The following is a 21664-nucleotide window of genomic DNA, read 5'->3' on the forward strand; positions in this document are numbered from 1 at the left end:
AGGATCCAAAAGTGGAAAGAAAAATGTTAAGAGAGAATGTGGCTTGTTTAATTCTAGAATCACATTATTAAAAAAGTTATATATGTAACATTATTATAAAAAAAATCAAGCATAATATAATTTTCATGGTTCATACTTTAGAGTATTTAACATTCTATTTATAGGTTTAACCCTATTTTTTATGTAATTAAAATTGACATTTAATGCTTAAATTGTACAAGAATCAATTATTTCATTCAAAAATAAATAAATTGTAATAACTACTATTTACAAGTTTAACACTATATTCAAAAACCGTTCACATTAACCCTACTTTGAAGTGTGGTAAAAATACATGTTTAAAGTATTTATATAAAATGGATAAATTTACAAATGTTTAAATTACCTAGATTAGTATCAAAGCCATCTTAAACACTTAAATTATTTTTAATAAAATTGATGAATTCACCTATTTTTATTTTCTAATTCTCACTTTTTAAATCACTTAATTACAGTTTATTTTTTGAAAAATCAATTTTGTTTATAACACATGTTTGAATTACCAAGTTTAGTATCAAAGCCAAGTTTGACAAAGCCTTAAGTTTTAGTATTTTATTCTTGTCACTATACTTTTTGTCACTATATTTTTCACTTACTTTTATGTTAGTCTCAACCAAATAATTCCTAAAAAGTACTCCAAATAAAAAATATTTAGCATATATGTATGTCTTTATCTATTGAATATTTGTTTCTTGTTACCAACTACCATAGTACTATAGTATTTGACTTTAAATCGTCCAAAATGCATGCTACTATCTACAAGATTGATAGCTACAATGATACATGTGTCTAGGTAAACACTTATATACTCTTGTGTTTGCCATGTAAAGCTTCATTTATTCTTTTGAATCAAAATACCTAATTCCATTCTATTAGTCCTATATAATTTGATTCAAATCGACACTAAATTACCAACCCTCCAAAAAGAATAATTCTCACCTTTTGAAGATAGATGAAAACACAATTACTTAACACACCCATGATTACCATATTATAAGATCCATTTACAACATGAACATATGCACATGCATGCCAAAATTGCTCTAGACTAAATCAAACCTAGATATTCAGAATCTGATGAAATTGCCCCTCTAAGATGAAACTACCCCTCTAAATTAAATGTTTATTTGTTTATCCTCCACAATTACTATTACTTGTTCTTGAGGTCTCCTGGTAATTGAGGTCAACATGTCACAAGAAGGGATATACTAACTATTGATTGTGACATCCTTTTGAAGGTAAACTAGTCCAATAGGATGTATGCCCAGTTTTGGGCCAAAAAGATAAGAAGACCGCCACTATTTGAATTACTTTTGCCTTCTTGATTTCTTCCCACATGTCACTGAACTTTGCAGTGAGTTGGCTGAATATTTTTGACAACGCTTGTTAAATGTATTTGTTCTGCTCTCTGAATCACCATCATCGTCATCATAATCATCTACATTACTATGCCTTTGCTCATGTGAATTATTGTCTTTGTCAACTAAGCATGACTCTTCAATACCTAAAGCAGATTGTCGTTTGGCAGCATTTAGTTTTGCACGTAGCTTCTTCTCAACAGGGTTCAAGGTGGTTGCAAACTTAGAGTGGGGAACAAACTTTGCTCCTAAACCCAACCTACAAAGAAGAGACAATAAATATATAATGGTTGTTCAAAACATGGACACAAGAATATACTAAGACAGCATATTGGCACACTTTGTCACTTTTGAGGCCTACTCTGGATCTCGACTTCCTCCAAATCTTTTGCATTGTCTTCACCTACATTCATTTGCTCCACCCATGCTTTTGCCTGCAACAAAATGAGGCTTAAATGTTATAAAAACACCTAAAAGAAAAGAAATTATTAAACGATGTCTTACAATCTATTAATAATCATGTAAATGTAAGTTCTATCAAGACCTTTGACCTTAAGAGTAAAAAGATTGGATGGACAAATCATGGGTTTTAACTAAAAACCCTACCAAAAGAATTAGTCTCAGAAAACTTCACAATTCATCTAGAACCATGTTAAACACTAGAGCGTAATTGATATAAAAGAAGGATTGATTTTCAACAATAGATTGAGTCTTGTCCAAAGGGTTTAGCTTAGTTGGTTGAAGCAATGAGTTCTCATTGTGAACACCCTGGTTCAAATCCCAAGAGGGACATCTTTGTGGAATTCTAAGTTGTGACTCTTGGTCTTTTATTGGTTATATTTGTCTCATTGTAAAAAGTGGGTTCTAAGTTGTAACTCTTGGTCTTCCAATTGTTGTTTCTAGTGTGATTGCTCGTAAGGAGCTTGAATAAGTTGTAATTGTTGCTCTTAAAGATCACCCAATATGTAAACGATCTTAATATAAACAATAGATTTTAGTCTCATTTATCTTTTACCAATTGAATATTCTAGATGCAATTAAAAGTACTAGTAATTGTTTATTATATAGTGGAGAAGCTAGTACGGTTTAAAGTTCAGTTATCAAATTCACATCCTAAAGGTGTAAACTAGGTCAAGATGAGTTATGGTCCGAATTTACACAATGGATGTGGTCTAGGTCCAAGCTCAATACGCATTCAAATTGTAATGTTCTAATTTTTTTGGAAGCGTCAAGAGTTTTAGAGATTACCTTATTATTGTGACCCTCGTATGCTAATATTGTGATTAGAGGGTTTTATTGGGGATTGACACTCTAGGATAGGGCATAATTTCATATTATAATATTATAATAAAGTCAAAATATAAGAACATATTTTATCCCACATTGGGGAGAAAAGTAAGTGAGCTCACACAAGGAAAGAATAAAGGGCATGAGAAGTACTTTTCTTATATTCGTATTATTGTCACTTGCATTTGATGAGTTTTGTGGAGCCAAGGGTTTCTGCATATTATCTACTTGATCTTTGGGAATGAAAACTCCCATAGATTAGCATAACTGAGGTGATGAAATATCCTCTGAAGGGTTACAAATTGGATGGGATACTTCAAACCTTTCATTTGTGCTTAAATTGGAGAATACATTTATTGTTGGCTGCTACAGTGATGTGAACATTGTCTTAAATAGTACTGACGCTACAGTCCTTGGCTTGATTATGATTGCAATTTCATCTCCTTCATTGGGTGATTTGTATTCAGGTTCTACATTCAATTTGCATCATTTAAATTCATCATTTGGCATTGTAAAGGTGGCTGTCATAAGTAGTTGTAGATGCACATTTTATATCAGATTTATAATGTCATTTATACTTAGATTTTTGGGGTTGCAAAGCCAAAAGCCTTGGAATATTATGTTAAGCATTGAATTAGAAAATATCTCACTAAAGGAGTGATAAGTTGCAAGTCCATATATAATTGATGTAATGTGCATATTTATATCTTTCATGATTGACATAATAGTATGCTTGCCAAGTGTTTGACAAAAGACAAATTGGATATAAGCACACATTTTTCATTTAGAATTCATATATATGCATTTGAAAAGCGAAAAGAGAATTGCATATGCATTTAGTTCTTTGCTTAGATATAGTAATAATCAATTATAGGCTTTTAGATTCCCTTTCATATCATTTCAAGCAAGCATAATCAGTTTGAAACACAAAAACAGCAAGAATAGATATTGTGTTGGAAGTGTTTGGCAATATTCCTTGGGCTTTAAATCAGCAAGTTGAGGTATGAATTGTCAAGGGATATTACACAAACCAATGGAATCAGTTGAATGCACACTGTGAATAGGGTCTAGATGTGTTCTAGTCAAGATTCACACTATAAATGTGGTTTGGATTTGAGCTGCATACGCATCGAAGCTCGTGGACGCGCCTTGATGTGCACCAAGCACATCTGGGCACCTAGATGAGTGCCCTACACGCATTCAAAAAGCATCCGGCCAAATATGCATATGCCACTTTAAAAACATAACAAAAAGGTGTTTTTTTCCATTTTTCTTTTTGGCTAAAACCCTAAACCAGGTCATGCAGCCCTATGTGCACCAAGCACATCTAGGCACCTAGATGAGTGCCTTACATGCATCCAAAGAGCATCCGACCAAATAAGCATATGCCATTTCAAAAACATAACAAAAAGGTGTTTTTTTCATTTTTCCTTTGGGCTAAAACCCTAAAATGACTATTTAGGGGGCCTTTGAACCTTAAGAGTGTATCATTTTGTTTGCTCATTTGCTATCTTCTCATTTTATCTCCATTTTGGCATTCCGAACACAAGTATTTTTTAAGGAGAATTTTTATGGAAAACTTAGATAGCTTCCAGAAAGGAGATTTAAGCATCTAAGATAAGCATTTGATTTTATTATTTAGTCTTTTAAACAGATTTTTTAAGATTTTGATATTTATTTTCAAGTTTTTTCTAAATTTTTTATTTTAGTAAAACAAAACAAATTTAACTATTTGTTATTATGTTTTTATATTTTTATTTTACACTTTAAGCTTGCATTTATTAGCACCTTTTCTAGTTTAAAGTTATGTAATTTCTTACAATAGCGAAAATTCAGATTGAAAGAATAGTCAATAGTCAAAGTTCAATGGTTAGAGAAGGAAACCAAAGATTCAATATTAGTAAAGGATCTCCTATGTGAAGGAATACCACTAGGATTTCACAAATTCCAAGAAGTTGGGGGTGTGTTTGTGTTGTGAGGTCTAAGAGGTATAAGGGTGCAGAAAGGCAAATTTTGGGAGTCTAAGTGGCAAAAGGGAATTTGGGGGAAATCCTTAGTGCTAAGGATTCCCACTAGTGGAAATCCTTAATGGTAAGGATTTCCACCACACTACTGCTCCCAATTTATGGAATGAAGGCAACATCATGAGTAAAAATAGAACAAGGCATCACCAAGGAATGTTGAAATGCAGTAAATTTTGAGAAAATCATACTTTGTGTAAAATCCTTAATGTTAAGGATTCCCACCACATCTCCCCCCTCTATTTTTGCACCAAAATGCATTTCAAGCAAATGTTAGAGGTAAAGGATGTTGAGTTAGGATGAACTTGAGCAACAAAGATGAAGTTTGGAAGGTTTTAATACAAAGGAAGGTTACATCATATTTGGTGGAAATCCTAAGCACCAAGGATTTCCACCAGCCAACTCTTATCCTCCATAATTGCCAAAGATGCTTGCTGTAATTATTTTCGCAGCCCAAGGATGAAAGGCAATGAAGCACCAAGTCAATTTGGTGGAAATCCTTAAAGTTTAGGATTTCCACCAGGGAAATCCTCAGTGCTAAGGATTTCCACCACATTAATCCTCCAAACTTGGAATTTCCCCTTTCTTTAGACTTACTTTCAACTTGTGAAATGAAAGACAAACCAAATGAGCAGATTGGAGAATTGTGAGACATGAATTTTAATGCTAAGTGGGATGAATTTTGTTCATTATTAATGTGAATTTATTTTCAGATTTCTTTCTCCAACTTAATGCTTTTCTCTTTCGTTTTGCAAGGTGAATTAAAGGAGGGCTGAATTGAAAATCATTCTTGGAAAATATTAGAAAATCATAGTGTTGTTGGTGCACATACCCTCCATCATCACGTCAAAAGAAATTGACACTATAAAGAGAAGCTAGAGGGCAAAGTGATGATCAAGGCATCAAAACTTCAAATGGATACTACACAAAGATAACTCAAGCCCGAGGAATCAAGTGTGAAGGAAAGGTTCATATTCAAGCTATCAACCTGTAGATTCTGATCAAAATCAAGAGTAAATTCAAGAAAGCATAGAGGATCCATCTACATTAGGACATATTCAAGGAAGATCAAATTCACGGGTTCTCGAATAGGCAAGTGATTCGAGTCAATTCCATGAGGAAATTTCAAAGGATGGAGAATATTTCAAATGTTGAGAGATAATTTCTACCAATCAAACAAGAAATATTTGCAGGTTCAACAAACGCCTTCTACAAGCCAAGACTCCAAGCACAAGATAAGCATGACGATATGGCAATTGTTTGTCTCTTCCAATTAGAAATTTTCAATTTCAAGAAATTAGTCACAACATGCAAAGTGTCTTGTTTTCTTATTGGTTGGGCAAAACATTGTAAATTTCTTATTGGCCCATGAATTGGTGCCTTCATGTTATTGGTTGTAAATTTGGCAACCCTAATTAGGGTTTGTGGGAAGGAATCTCCACCCTTGATCTTGAATTGATCTTTGCCCTTCGTTGTAATGGAACTACTATAAAAGGTGAAAGCCTTCTCATTTGTAAGGGATGAGCTTAGGGATTAGCTTAGTTTAGGAGGTGAGATTAGAGAGCTAGAGTAGAGTAGGATAGCTAAAGGAGAGACTTGATCAAATTGTTGCTATGATGCTTTCAAAGTAATGGATAGTTCATTATTGGTTCTTCATGATGAATTACTTGTTATTGCATTGCAGTGTTGCACGATTTCCTCAATCTTTCACTTGGAGTAGATTTATTTTCATGTTGAATTAGTTTCGATGAATGGAAGTAGTTGTGGATGTTTACCTGTACAACTTAAACAAATCTAGGCTGCTAGCTTCTTACGGATTGTAAAACTGCCTTGCATGGTTAGTCAATGAATATTAATACTTAACTTCAATTGGTATTGAGTCTTTGATTTGCAATCCTTTGATGGGATTGAAAAGGGGATGCCAATATGAAAACTATTCGAGTATATCTTAGAAGCTTGCACTATGTGAGTCAAGTAGTTGATTAAGCTCCATCTAGTAGTGTCCAAGTCATTCACAAGTCCTTGCATTTGATCATAGGAATAGTGGTAGTAATTAAGTATGAGCAAGTTAAGAAGGTGAGTATAGAAAATTAAAAAGTAATATTTTCACTGCACATTGTGAGGCCATATCTTTAGAAATGCATTATCATTTCTTGAGAAATAGTGTAAGGTCCCAAGTATTTACCAACATATCACATCATTTCGTTGAGCAACTATCCACAATTAAGGAGCCTTGAAATCATTTTACGATCTTACTTTGCAAGCTTAGCATGAGAGATGACCTTATATCACAAGAGGAATGAGTGTTTGGTGTTTCTCTTGGAAACATTAAGTATTTGATTTTGCACGTTGTAGTGGAAGAAAACTCACATCAACAATTTGGAATTATAATTACTATAACTAACAAAAGATATCTCAAATTCTCAAATGAAACTTCACTTTATAAGCCATATTGCTAACGAGATTTCAAAGTGTGGGGACTAAGATAAGAAAGGGATGCCCCCCACACAAACAATGGCATTTATAAAAGAATAAGAAGATGAAAATAAAATTATGGAAAAAGGTATAAAAAATATATAATTTTGGAAAGAAAAAAACTATGGATGTATCCATTGATAGAGTAACAGCCTCCAAACATCCCTTCTTGCCTATACCCTCTACTAAAGACAAATGGAATAAAAATTCCCACCTTCAATAGAGGTCCATTGGACAAAGCATTTAAAACGGACACAAGATATTGCTAACCAAAAGATTGCATGTTGCATCTATGCCAATGGTCTTTCATTCAACTTGGTGAGACCACCATATCAATAGAGAATGGTGTCAACAATCTAGAGGACACCTCTTGGTTGCATGTGGTACGTATGAATGTGTACCACACTATTGTTAGGAAAGAATAAATATGTAAAGGCCTAATTGAAAGCAATTAGAGATTCTTGGATTGAATCTAGTGTTTCTATGATCTTCGATGGATGGAAAGCTTGCAAAAACTACTCAATGATAAATGTTATTGCAATTTTCCCTTAAGGGGCAATGTATTTGAGGGTGGTTGATTTTGAAGGGGAAATCAAAGATGCGGAGTTCATTTCAAGGATCCTCATTTGACTCCATATAGATGGTAGGTCATGCAGATGCAATCCAAGTAATTATGGACAATGCAAAAAGATTGTAGGGCTGCAAGTGCATTGGTTGAAGCAAGATATGAGCACATTTTCTGGACACCGTTCACTATACACTCCCTCAACTTGGTGATGCAAGCAATTGGCACCCAAATGGTCAGTCAAAGAAATATATCAAGAAGGCAAGGAGATTCACATGTTTGCGACGAACCACCATATGTCACAAGCAATTTTTAGAGCTCTCTAAAAATTGGAATTGTTAAATATAAAATTTATTTATTTATTCATTTTTATTTGTCATGTTGAACATCAATAAGTATATCAAATTTGTAATATTTTTCAAATGTGTTATTCACATATTCTTTATGTATTATTAACTTAATATTAACATGATCTTGGATTGTTGAGACCTAATTTGATTCTCATATAATGGTTATGAGACAACTTATGAAGGTGCAAGAGGCACTGGGGCAATAGTTATTAGCAACTAATAGTGTCTATGGAAGTTCAAATACAAAGATAGGCCTATAGATAAAGTCATTGATCTTGGATGATAGTTTGTGGGCTCTTGAGGAACATGCATTGGATTTCACCAACCCTGTCATGATTATACTTTGGTTTGTTGATATAGATGCACCATGCTTGGGGGATGTCTATAATGGCATGGGCAAATGATAGAGAAAATAAAAGTGGTAATGCAAATAAATAAAAGAGAATGACACTAAAGAAACATTTTTCAAAAAGGTGGAATGAATCATTTATCATCATTGATACACGATGACCATGTCATTACCTCCTTGCATATGCCCCATCTTCAAGGTGCTATAACAATGTTGTACTTCATTTATCAAGAAGATTAAAACCATATAGAGATTCTAAAGTTGCTAATGAGCACATAAAAGCATTTAGTAGGCTCTTCGAGCATCTAGAAGTGGAAAGAAAAATGTTAAGAGAGAATTTGGCTTGTTTATCTCTGGAATAAATCTTTTTCCTTGTGTTGTTAATGACCAATTCAAAATGAACTCTAGTATATGATGGTACCTTCATGGTCAAGCTTAAATGTACCTCCAACATATAGCAATAAAGATCCTCTCATAATTTTTTTACCACTAGTATTGTTGAATTTAGTACTTAAGTTCTTTAGTTTATTTTTAACTTTTTATTTTATTGGTTTTCTCTATAGGTTGGAAGTTCTTGTGCTGCTGAACAGAATCAGAGGGGATACTCCTTTATCCACACAATGAAGCATAACCAGTTATCTTCAAAAAGAGCTAATGACTTGGTTTATATTCTTCCAATTTACATCTTCTATCACGTAAGGATTCCCAATACAAGGAGGGGGCAGCAAAACTTTGGGATGTAGCACCAACTTGGACGCAACCATTGAGGAACATGTTAAGAGTCATTATGGATGATGATAATGATGACGAAATACCTATACATGGTGCATCCAATGCAAGCAGAAGCTCTTTGCGTTCAAAATATCATGAACTCGCAGCAGCTGAAAATTCAATAGATGATTTTTTTGATAATACTTTTGATGACTGATGAACTAAATTGAACGATGAAGATAGGAGACAAATACCAATTATGATTGTCAATTTTGTAACTGTAATTTTTTCACTATTTGAATCATGAAACTAGACATATATGATATCGCTTGCTTGAACATTTTTAATTCTTGACTATCAATTGACATCAGTATACCGTATTATCTCTGGCATTTGGTATTGATCACTAATGAAGTATCATTCTGCAAAATGATTTAGTTTTACAAATCTGTATATTTCTTTAATTTATTTGTATATATAGTTATATATACATATGCACACATGCAAACCCCAAAAAGGAAATCCGCATATCCATTTACCAGATTTTCATACCCATACCCAAGCCAGTAACTTATGTTTAAAGAATGTCATTCCAGAATTCAAAAAGATATAAACAATGGAGTTTGACTAGGCCTATTTGAATTATATATAATTCATGTTTAAAATTAGACAAATTCAAAGTACAAGAACAAAAAATCTTCTCACAACCATATTGAAATCACTAAAGAAACAAAATGCTCACCAATTTCAATGATTTGTTCAACACGACTACTTTTTGAGAATCACTTTTCTTTGAAGATTCCATGAGTACAAAATTACACAATACTTGCTCTACCACAGAGACCAGGATTCAAGCTTCAAGTGAACTTGTCTGCAAAATTATGACATAATATGTGAACGTTACAAAATAAAATGAGAGTTTATATAAAAATGGAAATGTCATTTGCTTCAAAAAATAAGAATTTTAACAATAAGTTAAAACCTATTCAAAAAAATAAGGTGACTAGTGTATGAGCTTGTGTTCAAAATGTACATAAAATGGCATGTGACAGATCAAAACAAACTCAACTTGCAGTATGATCAAATGAAAATTCAATAAGTAGCTCTCTACTTTAAAAAGAAGGCTAGTCAATTGTAAAATGTTCTTTATTTAAGCATGGTAAGAAAAGTTTGTAGAGTACTGAATATACCACTTACAACTGGATATATAAGATTAACTGTGATCAGCAATCAACTAACTTTTGATAGACGTGCGTAATTAAGACACCTGAGGTGCAGGGACAATTACACTATTTGAAGCACCACTATGGCATCCTCGGTCTAGTCTAATGCCTTCAATCAACATTTTTTAAGCATGTAAGATGAACAGCCAATATCACAGCAAGCACGGCGGCTAATGTTGCCTTCTAAGAAGCTGCCACTTATCATAGGAGACAATCTTTGACAACCGATGATAATGGGCACCATTTCACATTGTCAAATGAATATTAACTATATTATCAATTGTATAAGTTGAAGAGATTAATATCACATTTCAACTGTAAGGTTTTTGAGTGAATCGGAAAACTTGTTGATCTATATTTCATTACTAGTGATTCACACAAACTCATCCCTCATGAGAATGAATGGTCCACTTAGCAGTCATTGCATCTATGTAATTGTCCCATAGGCGAAGTATCAAGACTTCCGAGGAGGCCATAAATTCCAGTACTCCTCTAACTCAAGTACATTTGACCATGGAGTTCCCCCCAAGATAAGCCCACTTAACTTGCTACCCCATTGGCAAAAAACCTACGGTAAGTGTTTGTCATGATATTTTACAACGTCTAGGTCAGCTAACAGAGATACATGAATCAAGATGCAAACACCCACAACTCAGTTTTTAGAAATGTTATGGCTTTGCTGCTAAACATAATTCCATCAATAGAAAGAAACTTGAAAGATCTGAACAATATTTTGTAATGTCTTGATATATAATAAGTGATTTAATGATGAACAATGACAGAAAATAAGAATGATATTCCATGTACAGAATCCAGCAAATCTTCCATCAATCAAAAGAAACTTGAAAGATCTGAACAATATTTCTTAATGTCTTGAAATATAATAAGTGATTTAATGATGAACAACGACAGAAAATAAGAATGATATTCCATGTACAGAATCTGGTAAATCAATTTTTACTATTTTACGTGTTAATTCTTTAGTAAATTATAAATATCACCAGGGCTGGGCAATAAAATTATCATCTTTCTGACAAATGAACACATTTCTCTGATGGTTCACAAGCTGAGGAGAAAATAAAATTTGAGAATTACTTCCCAAGCCTAGAAACATGGCCTTTAGCTATTGAAAATAAGACAAATATCATAAACAAGTCTGATGATATTGAGCTTGCAAAATTAAGAACTCATTGAGAATTCCCGTCTATAACGGTGTGACTGATTGTGACTGATCACATGCTTGAACTTCTCTTAACCACAACATCAATGCTTGCTCTGAATCTTTACACGGGGTGAATCAGTTATTCCCACACACTTTCTGAAACTTTTACTTTGTCGGTAAACTCATGAACAATAGCAATATGAACTTCTGATCTATCAGTTAATCAATCAAACATTCTAAGTAGATGTATACATGAAATCACAGAAACACCAACACAAAGAACGCCATAAATTATATGGAAACTCAAACTAGAAAAAACCACAGGGAAGCTAATTCTCATGAAATGAATGCCAGTTAAGGTGACACTAGTTAAGGTGATTTTAGCTTGAGACCATTCCATAGAAATGACTACTATTTCCCCTCATTTCATGAAAATGCTATTCCTCAGTCCTCATACTATCAATTTCAATCTCATCCTCAAGTTAGTAATGGCTAAAATTCATTTGCTATATCAAATGGCCAATATGCTCAAAATTATTAGTACCCTCCTACCCCTGCTCCACCAGACCCAACAAGTCCAATGATGAAATCAAAACCACCAAAGTTATTATTGTGGCTTCATGACACACGCCCTATTATTCTATAGTGGCCCCTACAATAATCTGAAGGGGGGCCCAGCCCATTATTTTAATAGGCTATAGGCCCCCTCTATGATAAGTTGCAGATTCTGAATGTTACGTATAGAATCTGGCGGCTAATAACCATAGCCCTTATATGGAACAGGGGCGGGCCCTACAGTTCTATAGCAAAGAGGGGGCTGCCAGATTCCTATACGTAACTAATTGGCAATACAAATAGACTCACTGCATATAGAATCTGGTGGCTAATGCCTGTAGCCCTTATATGGAACAGGGGCGGGCCCGACGGTTCTATGGCAAAGTAGGGGGCTGCCAGATTCTATACGTAACTAATTGGCAATACAAATAGACTCGCTGCCAGTATAATTAGGCTCACTACCAGAATATATGAAATGAGATTAAATCTGCCTCTGAGATCATTGTCACCAATACTCCGCAATACAGAAATGAGATATCAGTCTGGTACCAATTGCATCCATACACATGATCATCAGAACACAGATCCACTATAAACGGATTCGCAATCACTCCACATACAAGCGTCACAAAAGCCACCCAAAAAACTAACATCCTCGCTCTTCTTATACTGCTTGATGTCATCATCCCTGTCAGCCAAAACCAATTTAAAATAGGTCACACGTAAAACATTCTCGCGGTGGTAAGGAATGAAACATGAACCAACTCAATCAATATAACAGATCTTACATGCCAACATGCAACACCATCTCCAAAGCATTCAGTATCAATGGAAAAATTCAGCACATTACACGCTATGCGGTAGCTTCTTAGACCCAAAAAAATGACCAAGCTCCAAATAGGACCAAACCCAAACAATCGATCCATCATATGTTGCATGTTAAATTGAAACAGCACTGAAACGGTTAAGGACAAATATTTTAGGTACATCCTTCAATGAACACCTCTACTAATATGCCAAGGATATCGGCATTAATGACGACAACATGAAAGCATCACCTTCACATTCTATGACATTTGGTCATTAATAATGAGCAACATTCAATTTTAATCTATGTAAATGTCTGAGCAAATTATGCCAAGGGATACAAAATGTGTTTTAGGACAGCTAGGACAGAAGACCCTTTTTCAAGGATAGCAATTTTTTAAAATACAGAAAATTTTGAAATACTCATATAGTAAGGCATTTGCCATATTTATTTTGTAACCATATTATGAGACATTAGACTGTATAACAGATATAAGTATACAACAACTAACACTCAAAGCAATATTTAGATTCCTGATTTTGTTGTTCAAAAAAGTAGCGAACTTCAAATTCTTGATATAGTATCTAAGTCAATTATTGTCAATCGCAAAAGAGATTTAAAGTGCATTTGCCATGGTCTGGTATAATGTCGTACTGTGTTAATAGTACAAACAAACAATTTCTTTTTGAAATGTGGTTGGCAGGCAGGGTTTTGCAAACATCATTGAACATCCTTTTAACAAGTGTTATATAAATATATAATTGTTCCCCTGTCGTCCTCAATAAATGCCCCTCGAACTACCTCCCTGAAAAGAGTCCCTCTACCAAAAACATCATCCAAATCATTGGATTTAGGTTGTTACCTAGGAGTTTAATTTTAGCAGTCTGACCATGGTATGTTTATGGTTCAAATCAAATATGCCACAAAACTTTTAGAGCCTTCTTGAATGATATATAATAACTTATCTTCAAAACCTGGAGATAAAGTAGTCAGCATCTGATGATTCATCAACAATTGATAAATCACCCAACAAATAGTTGGCAGGCAGCTCGATACATCTTAGATTCTTACATCCACTCAACTAGGCCTTTGTTTTGAACTTCTCTTTGTCTTGATTTTTGTCAAAATTAAAGCATTCTCTTTGTCTCGAACTTAGCTCTTGATTTTTGGAGCCTTAATGAATGATATATAATAACTTATCTTCAAAACCTGGAGATAAAGTAGTCATCATCTGATGATTCATCAACAATTGATAAATCACCCAACAAATATTTGGTGGGCAGTTCGATACATCTTAGATTCTTACATCCACTCAACTAGGCCTTTGTTTTGAAGTTAGCTCTTTGTCTTGATTTTTGTCAAAATTAAAGCATTCTCATTGCTTATAGGTGCAAAGTGAGTTTTGCAATATGTCAAAGCTAATCTTGACTTTACCATACTTCATCAGACGATAACTACTTTTGGTCAAAATCAATGCATGAGATGAAAGACATTGGCATGATTGTCTATTTGGTAAAAATCAATGCATGAGATGAAAGACATCGGCATGATTATCTAAAGTGGAGACCATAGCATTATATTATAGATCATATACTGAAAATAGGAAGTGGTTATAATCCAATAATAAACATAGATACAACAAACTAACTTATCAACTAACAAGTGTACATAAACACTTTACTATAATATTAAACTAATGTTCTAATAATCCCATCTTTGACAAAACTTGGAAGATCTAGAGGTTTAGCCAATAGTTACCAAATGAATTCTAAGATGCATAGAAACAAAGAGCAACCTTCATTATATAAGACACTAGACAAACCCTTGCAAAGAGGAAAATGAACATGCCCTTTGTGGAATTACTGAATGTAATCTTCTCATATTCTGACGTGACAACTAATTTAGTGAAATCACAATCAAGCTTACCTTTGAAATACAATTGTTGACTTGAGGCATAATAGGCAAATGTTGTGAAGACAAACTCTAGCTTTTGATTGCATCTTGACAAAATGTTGAAGCATAAAATTCTGTGTCATTGATATGCAAATGGAGAACAACTTACAAATATAACAGCATTTGCAAACCTTGTCAAAATTCTGAACACAAATTAATACAGTGGTCACAAAACTGCTGTAGGAATTTGCACAGTTTATTACAGTGGTATCAGAGCCACAGACCCTGCCAGCTTGTGGGGAAAACTATTTTTGCAGGTTCATGAATGAGTAAAAGGCAGTATACATTCCGTCATCTTCAGCTGGAAAAGACAGAATCTTCAGAACATCTTGTAGTGGAAGATAGTTATTCAGTAGATGAGGATATAAGCTTTGGGCCAAAATTACAGATTGAACAAACTACTAGATTTGAAGAGGTTCAGGAACAAGCACTAGTTTCTCCAATGGCACGAAATGACGAAGCAGTAGATAGGGAAGTAATGGAAACCTTGCGGACCATTAGAGAAGGGCAAAATAACCTTGCTACAGTATTACAGCAGCTCACAGGTGCCATGCAGCAGTTAGCTCCTGTAAATAGGGGAGTACCCAGCCATCACAGTGGGGGTGGTAGCATAGCAGGATCACCCCGTACAACAAGAACTCTTACTGGGAATACAGATAGACCCTTGATGCCCATCTTTGTGGGAAATAACGCTGAAGAAGTGGCTCAACCCGCAACTCCAGCTTTGTTACTTGATAATGTTATAGCAATATATGATGAGTGGGATTTACTTCCGGATCCAATCAAACAAAATTTGACTTTTAATCAATATATGAACCAAAAGAGGGAAGCTGAGAGACCCCAACATGATATGAGGCCCAAGATGCAAAACAAGGATCTTAAACATGCTATGAACAAATTAACACTTCCCACTTTTGATGGTAGCAATAAAACTACAGCCAGGGCATGGATTCATTAATTGGATACCTACCTAACACTCAAGCCCATGACAGAAACAGAAGCTATTAGATTTGCCACGATGCATCTTGAGGGAGCAGCCTATGATTGGTGGCACCATGGACTAGTTACCCAGGATCACGAACTCATCACTTCATAAGAGGTTTTTAGCTCAAAGCTGATTACTCGTTTTGACAGGAAAGATATCGAGGTTTACTACTGGGATTTGGCCCAGTTGTAGCAGATCGGGACTTTGGATCACTATATAGATGAGTTTCAGCGGATATCAATGATAGTACCAGATATGTCCGAGCAACGCAAGGTGATGTTATTCACAGAAGGATTACAAGACAGATTTGGAGGTTTGGTCAAAGTCCTAAAACCAAACACCTTGGATGACACCATTAAGATTGGTCACGATTTGGATTCACCTACCTCATTGTCACAGCCTCCTAAGAAATCCTATAAAGGATCCACTTCTTTTAAGGGAGATAAAAAACAACAAAAGACAAACACTCCCAAATTGGATTTTGAGACACGCAATGAATTGAGGAGGAAGAAGTTATGTTTTACTTGCAGGGAGCCTTGGACTCTTGATCACAGATGCTTAGGTAAAGGCAAAATCCACTACGTTGAGGTCGATTCTGAGGAGGAAGAAGAGGTAGAAGAGCCACAGGAAGGTGATAACAGTGTGGACAGCGAGGAGGAGGAGGAAGTTGAGGGGCAGCCCGGTAAAAATAAGAAGAAACAAACCCCTACTGAGCAGCCTCCTATTTTAGCTACCTTTTCGAGTGATCCAACATGTCATCCTTTCAGGGTGAAAGGGGTTGTTAGAGGCCAGCGTATTATTTTCCTTTTGGATACAGGAGCCTCGCATAATTTTATCAATACACAGATGGTATCTAGGAGGGATTTACAGACAGTGGCCATACCCGAGTTTGATGTTAAGGTAGCTGGTGGAGAAGTTTTGAGGTGCACAGAGATGGTAGCTAGCCTTCAGATTCAATTTGATGGTTATCTTCTAGAGTCTGATTTTTACGTGGTTGATCTAAATGGATTGGTGACGAAGGTACACTCTGATACCACTTGATGAAGGGCCACACCTCCCTTACCAACTCACAACCAAGAATGCAACAATATGAGACAAAGAGAGACAAAATGCTTCCCATGCAATTTGATTATACTTGAAAATCCAATAGCAATTACAATAACATTTCTACAAGATCTCTCAAGATCCAATCCAAACCCAAGCTAGTCCAGATCCACACTCTAGTAGAAACCTCCAAGATCTCAACTTGTGCTCGCAAGCCACCAAGTAACCTCCTTGTTTCTAAACTGCAGCCACTAGCTCTTCTCCAACTTTATCCAAGATCCAAGTGTAAACTGCCTCACATTCGGCACTCTGTCTACACACTCACAAGTCCATCACAATCCTGCTATAAACTGCCTCACATTCGGCACTCTGTCTACACACTCACAAGTCCATCACAATCCTGCTGTAAACTGCCTCACATTCGGCGCTCTGTCCACAGACTTAGGAAAACTCACTCTTCACTTCCTCCTCTTTCACACCTTGAAACTTTCCAAGCTTTCCGAGCTTCCACTTCTCAAGTTTCTCCTTCTCGAGCTTCTCCTTCTCAAGCTTGATTAGAAATGCTCATATGCCTTGCTTAAATAGGCACTTACCACCCAATGCATGACTTATCCACAACCTTCTAGAATTCCTCCTACACAATATCCACAACCTTCTACAACTTCCATAACCTTCTACAATATCAACAACTTTCTACAATATTCATAACTTTCTAGAATTCTTTCCACACACCTCAATAAATGGAATGACAACCATTTTTTATTTTTTTTACTTTTTCTATTATACCACCTATGCACCTCGAAAATAGAAATCCCCTTTTCCTTTCTTTTCTCCTTTTTCCCCTTTTTTATTTTTTATTATTTCTCCTCTTTCGTCACTTTCTCTCTCCTCCACAATTTTTTTTTTTTTTTTTTTTTTTTTTTTTTTTTAAATAAATTTTCTGTTGCAAGATGCTCCTGCATCAACTGGATGCTATTTTGGGAAGACAATGGTTGAGTACTCTCCGTAGGTATACATTTGATCATGAGACTATGCAGCTGGAGTTCTTACAGAATGATAGATTGGTGATCCTCAGAGCTATATCTGATAGTAGTCCCAGGGTGATTTCAGCTCATAGGATGGAGGCTCATTTGAGACACGATGATATAGAGTGGGCTACTCAGTGCTTCATCTTGTCCAAGGAGACATAGGGTACAGGACAGCGTTATCACTGTGACATACAAATAATTATAGATTAGCATAGGTGAGTGTTCGAGGATATTCCTCCTGGGATTCCTCCAGATAGAGTATTTGAGCATATTATTGAGCTTGAAGAGGGAGCCAAACCTATTATTACTACGCCTTATCATCATCCTAGGCATTACAAGGAGGAAATAGAGAAGACGATAAAGGAGCTTTTGGACATGGAGCATATCAGACCCAGCTCTAGTCCCTTTGCATCTTCAGTAGTGCTGGTTAAGAAGAAGGATGGCACCCTTCGGATGTGCATAGACTACCGCGCACTGAATAAGAGGACTATCAAGAATAGGTACCCGATTCCTCGTATTGATGAGTTGTTGGATGAGCCTCATGGGGCAGTTTACTTCTCCAAGATAGATCTTCGCTCAGGGTACCATCAGATACGGGTCCAGAAAAAAGATGTGCATAAGACAGCCTTTCGATGCCATTACGGACATTACGAATTTTTGGTGATGCCATTTGGGCTCACTAATGCACCAGCCACCTTCCAGTCTTGTATGAACCATATTTTAAAAAAACAGCTAAGGAAGTGTGTTTTGGTATTCTTTGATGACATATTAATTTACAGCAACACTTGGGAGGAACATTTACAGCATCTGGATGAGGTTCTTGGTCTCTTAGAGGAAAATTTTCTATTCGCAAAGGAATCCAAGTGCGAATTTGGGTTGACCGAGATACTTTACTTGGGTCATGTGATTGGAGTTGAGGGAGTTAAGGTGCACCAAGAGAAGATCCAGGCAATTTTGGATTGGCCACTGTCGAAGGATGTATCAGAGTTACGGGGTTTCCTTGGTCTATGTTCCTATTATCAGCGGTCTGCCAAGGGTTTTTCACAGGTAGCTGCACCCCTCACCGATTCGACACGGAAAGGGGCTTTTTCTTGGACAGAGGACGCCATGATAGCATTTGATAAGCTGAAACAAGTGATGAGTTCATGCCCAGTGCTAGCGCTTCTTGATTTCTCTAAGCCCTTTGTTTTAGAGTGTGATGCATCGAGAAGTGGAATAGGGGTTGTTTTGATGCAGGACTGTCACCCCATTGTTTTTGAGAGCAAGAAACTTCGGGGCAGCGAGGTATTGTATTCCACATATGATAAGGAGATGCTGGCCATAATGTATGCCTTAGCAAAATTTAGAGAGTATTTGGTAGGAAGTAAATTTACAGTTAAAACCGATCATAATAGTTTACGTTACTTCCTAGAACAAAGGGAATTGAATGAAAGGCAGCAGAAATGGGTCAGCAAGATACAAGCATATGATTTTGACATTGAATATGTCAAGGGGAAAAATAATATTGTTGCTGATGCTCTTTCTCGTGGACCCCCAGTGCTGGATTGTTACGTCACTTCTGAAATTTCAACGGATTGGAGATCACGGCTACTAGTGGAGTATTCCAAAAATGCACACACGTCAGATTTTGGATGGCATACTTTAGGATGAGCGATACAAGGTACTAAATGATATTATATATTATAAGGACAGAATTTACCTAGTACCCAATTCTAAACTAAAGGACATTATGCGCACCATACATGATGCACCGACAGCAGGGCACCCTGGTTTTTTCAAAACCTACAGGCAGATCAGAGAGAGATTCTCCTGGAAGGGGCTTAAGGATGATGTTCTACAACATGTTAGGGAGTGCCAAAGTTGTCAGCAAAACAAGTCTGAGCAGGGTTTTCCTGCAAGATTACTTCAGCCCCTCCCCATTCCAGCTCAGAGATAGGAGAGCATTTCTACGGATTTCATCACCGGGTTGCCGATGGTCCAAGGCAGGGATTGCATCTTTGTAGTGGTGGATAGGTTGACCAAGTACACGCATTTCTTCGTGATATCTACAAATTGGTCAGCTTCCCAGGTAGCTGAATTGTTTTTCCGAGAGATTTTCAGACTCCATGGATTACCTAAAACCATTGTGACAGAGACAGTACATTTCTCAGTACCTTTTGGCAAGAGATTTTCAGATTGACTGGTACAGAATTGACTCCTAGCACAAGTTATCATCCACAAACTGATGGCCAGACCGAGATAGTGAACAAGTGGGTGGAAGGTTACTTGAGGAACTAAATTGCAGGACAACAGAGAGCGTGGGTCAAGTGGCTGTATTTGGGGGGGTACTGTTATAACTCCACCTATCATATGTCTATTCGGATGACTCCTTTCCGTGCTCTCTACGACTATGAGCATCTCTCTTTTATTGATTTGACTTTATCAGTCAGCAGGGCACTATTAGCCAGAGATTGGATTGAGGAGCAGCAAGACATCCTCCGAGCTCTCAAGGATAATATTCAACAGGCGCAGAATCAACAGAAGTTGTATGCTGACCAACATCGCACAGAGCGGAGTTTTGAGGTTCGAGATAGAGTTTTTCTACAGCTACAACCTTACAGACAGAGCTCATTGAAGAAAAGCGAGGCCAAGAAACTTAAGCTTAGGTTTTATGGACTTTATTGTATCACCAGGAGGATAGGGGAGGTCGCATATGAGCTGGAGTTACCTAGTGACAGTCGGATCCACAACGTCTTTCATGTCTCATAGCTCAAGAAGGCAGTGGGCCAGCAGATTGTGCCTTTAGAGAGTTTACCTCCACTTGATGAAGTGGGTAAACTTGTGTTGGTACCAGAGGAGGTGATTGAGAACAGGGAGAGGAAGCTACGCAACAGGACTGTCAGGGAATATCTGATCAGGTGGAAAGACTTGCCTTATGAGGATGCCACTTGGGAAGGTGAGTTCATATTGCAAAACCCAACGTTGAGATTGCTTAAGGGCAAGCAATACTGGAAAGGGAGGACTGTCATGTCCCCTTCTCGATTTTAGTTCCAGGCGACAGAATTAATCTATCTCCACATCCGGATAGATTAATATCAATTTGGTGCAAGATGCTCTCCAATCACAATGAGGAATTTAATTTAATTTATTCCAGAACTTTATTAAATGAAGCAAAGCTAAGTCACTTTAATGTTTTTTAAAGTTTATTTACTTTATAATAGCTTTAAGTGACTACAGGACAAAAATGTCATTTAATCCCACATTCCTTATACTTTGTACTTTCCCTCATTCCAAGGCTATATATGCACGTGTTTGCATTGGGATTAACAGACAAGAAGAGAATTTATGAATTAAATTATTCTGAGTTCTGGTTGCTTTAATGTGCCTGGGTTTGGACTGGGAGGACGAAAACCCTCTAAGTCTGGAAATCTACTAAGGAATTGGACGATACCCCAATCTCCTTTCTTCAGTGTTTACATGGAACTGTGCAAAAGTCGGCAAGTTCAGTAAGTTGCAGCTTAATCATGAAGTAAGTGCAAAGTATTATCATAGGCCTTCGATTTATCAGTTAATGTTGTTAAATATCTTTTGCTATGGTCCCTTATCGGGTTATTGAAGGAGTGTAAAGTTGGATATTACAGAGAAATAAAGAGAAGCCTATCTAGAACAATTAATGTACAGGAAGCTTTAACGTGGTAAGGCGGTAATTTAAGAGACTGGAAAATACAGTCTGAGCCTATGTGTAATTCCCCCGGTGTATGGAGAATGCTCA

The 21664-nt window shown here is 36.2% G+C and overlaps 1 protein-coding gene across 3 annotated transcripts in view; it reads right to left on the minus strand.

Moving 5' to 3' along the window:
• Positions 1 to 1003: 1003 nt before the first annotated feature.
• Positions 1004 to 21664, minus strand: part of LOC149552768 (uncharacterized) — a 62905-nt gene continuing 42244 nt past the window's right edge. For all 3 annotated transcript variants that reach the window (XM_089788313.1, XM_089788312.1, XM_089788314.1), the window contains 3 exons: positions 9898 to 10026; positions 1746 to 1831; positions 1004 to 1656 (listed from right to left, as the gene is read on the minus strand). In XM_089788313.1, coding sequence (XP_089644439.1) covers positions 1347 to 1656; positions 1746 to 1831; positions 9898 to 9960 — 459 coding nt within the window. In that variant the 5' untranslated portion in view covers positions 9961 to 10026 and the 3' untranslated portion in view covers positions 1004 to 1346. The remainder of the gene's footprint in view (positions 1657 to 1745; positions 1832 to 9897; positions 10027 to 21664) is intronic.

Source organism: Cupressus sempervirens, chromosome 6, assembly GCF_028749045.1.
Source record: "Cupressus sempervirens isolate cs-2001-9-10 chromosome 6, ASM2874904v1, whole genome shotgun sequence".
NCBI classification, from domain to species: Eukaryota; Viridiplantae; Streptophyta; class Pinopsida; order Cupressales; family Cupressaceae; genus Cupressus; species Cupressus sempervirens.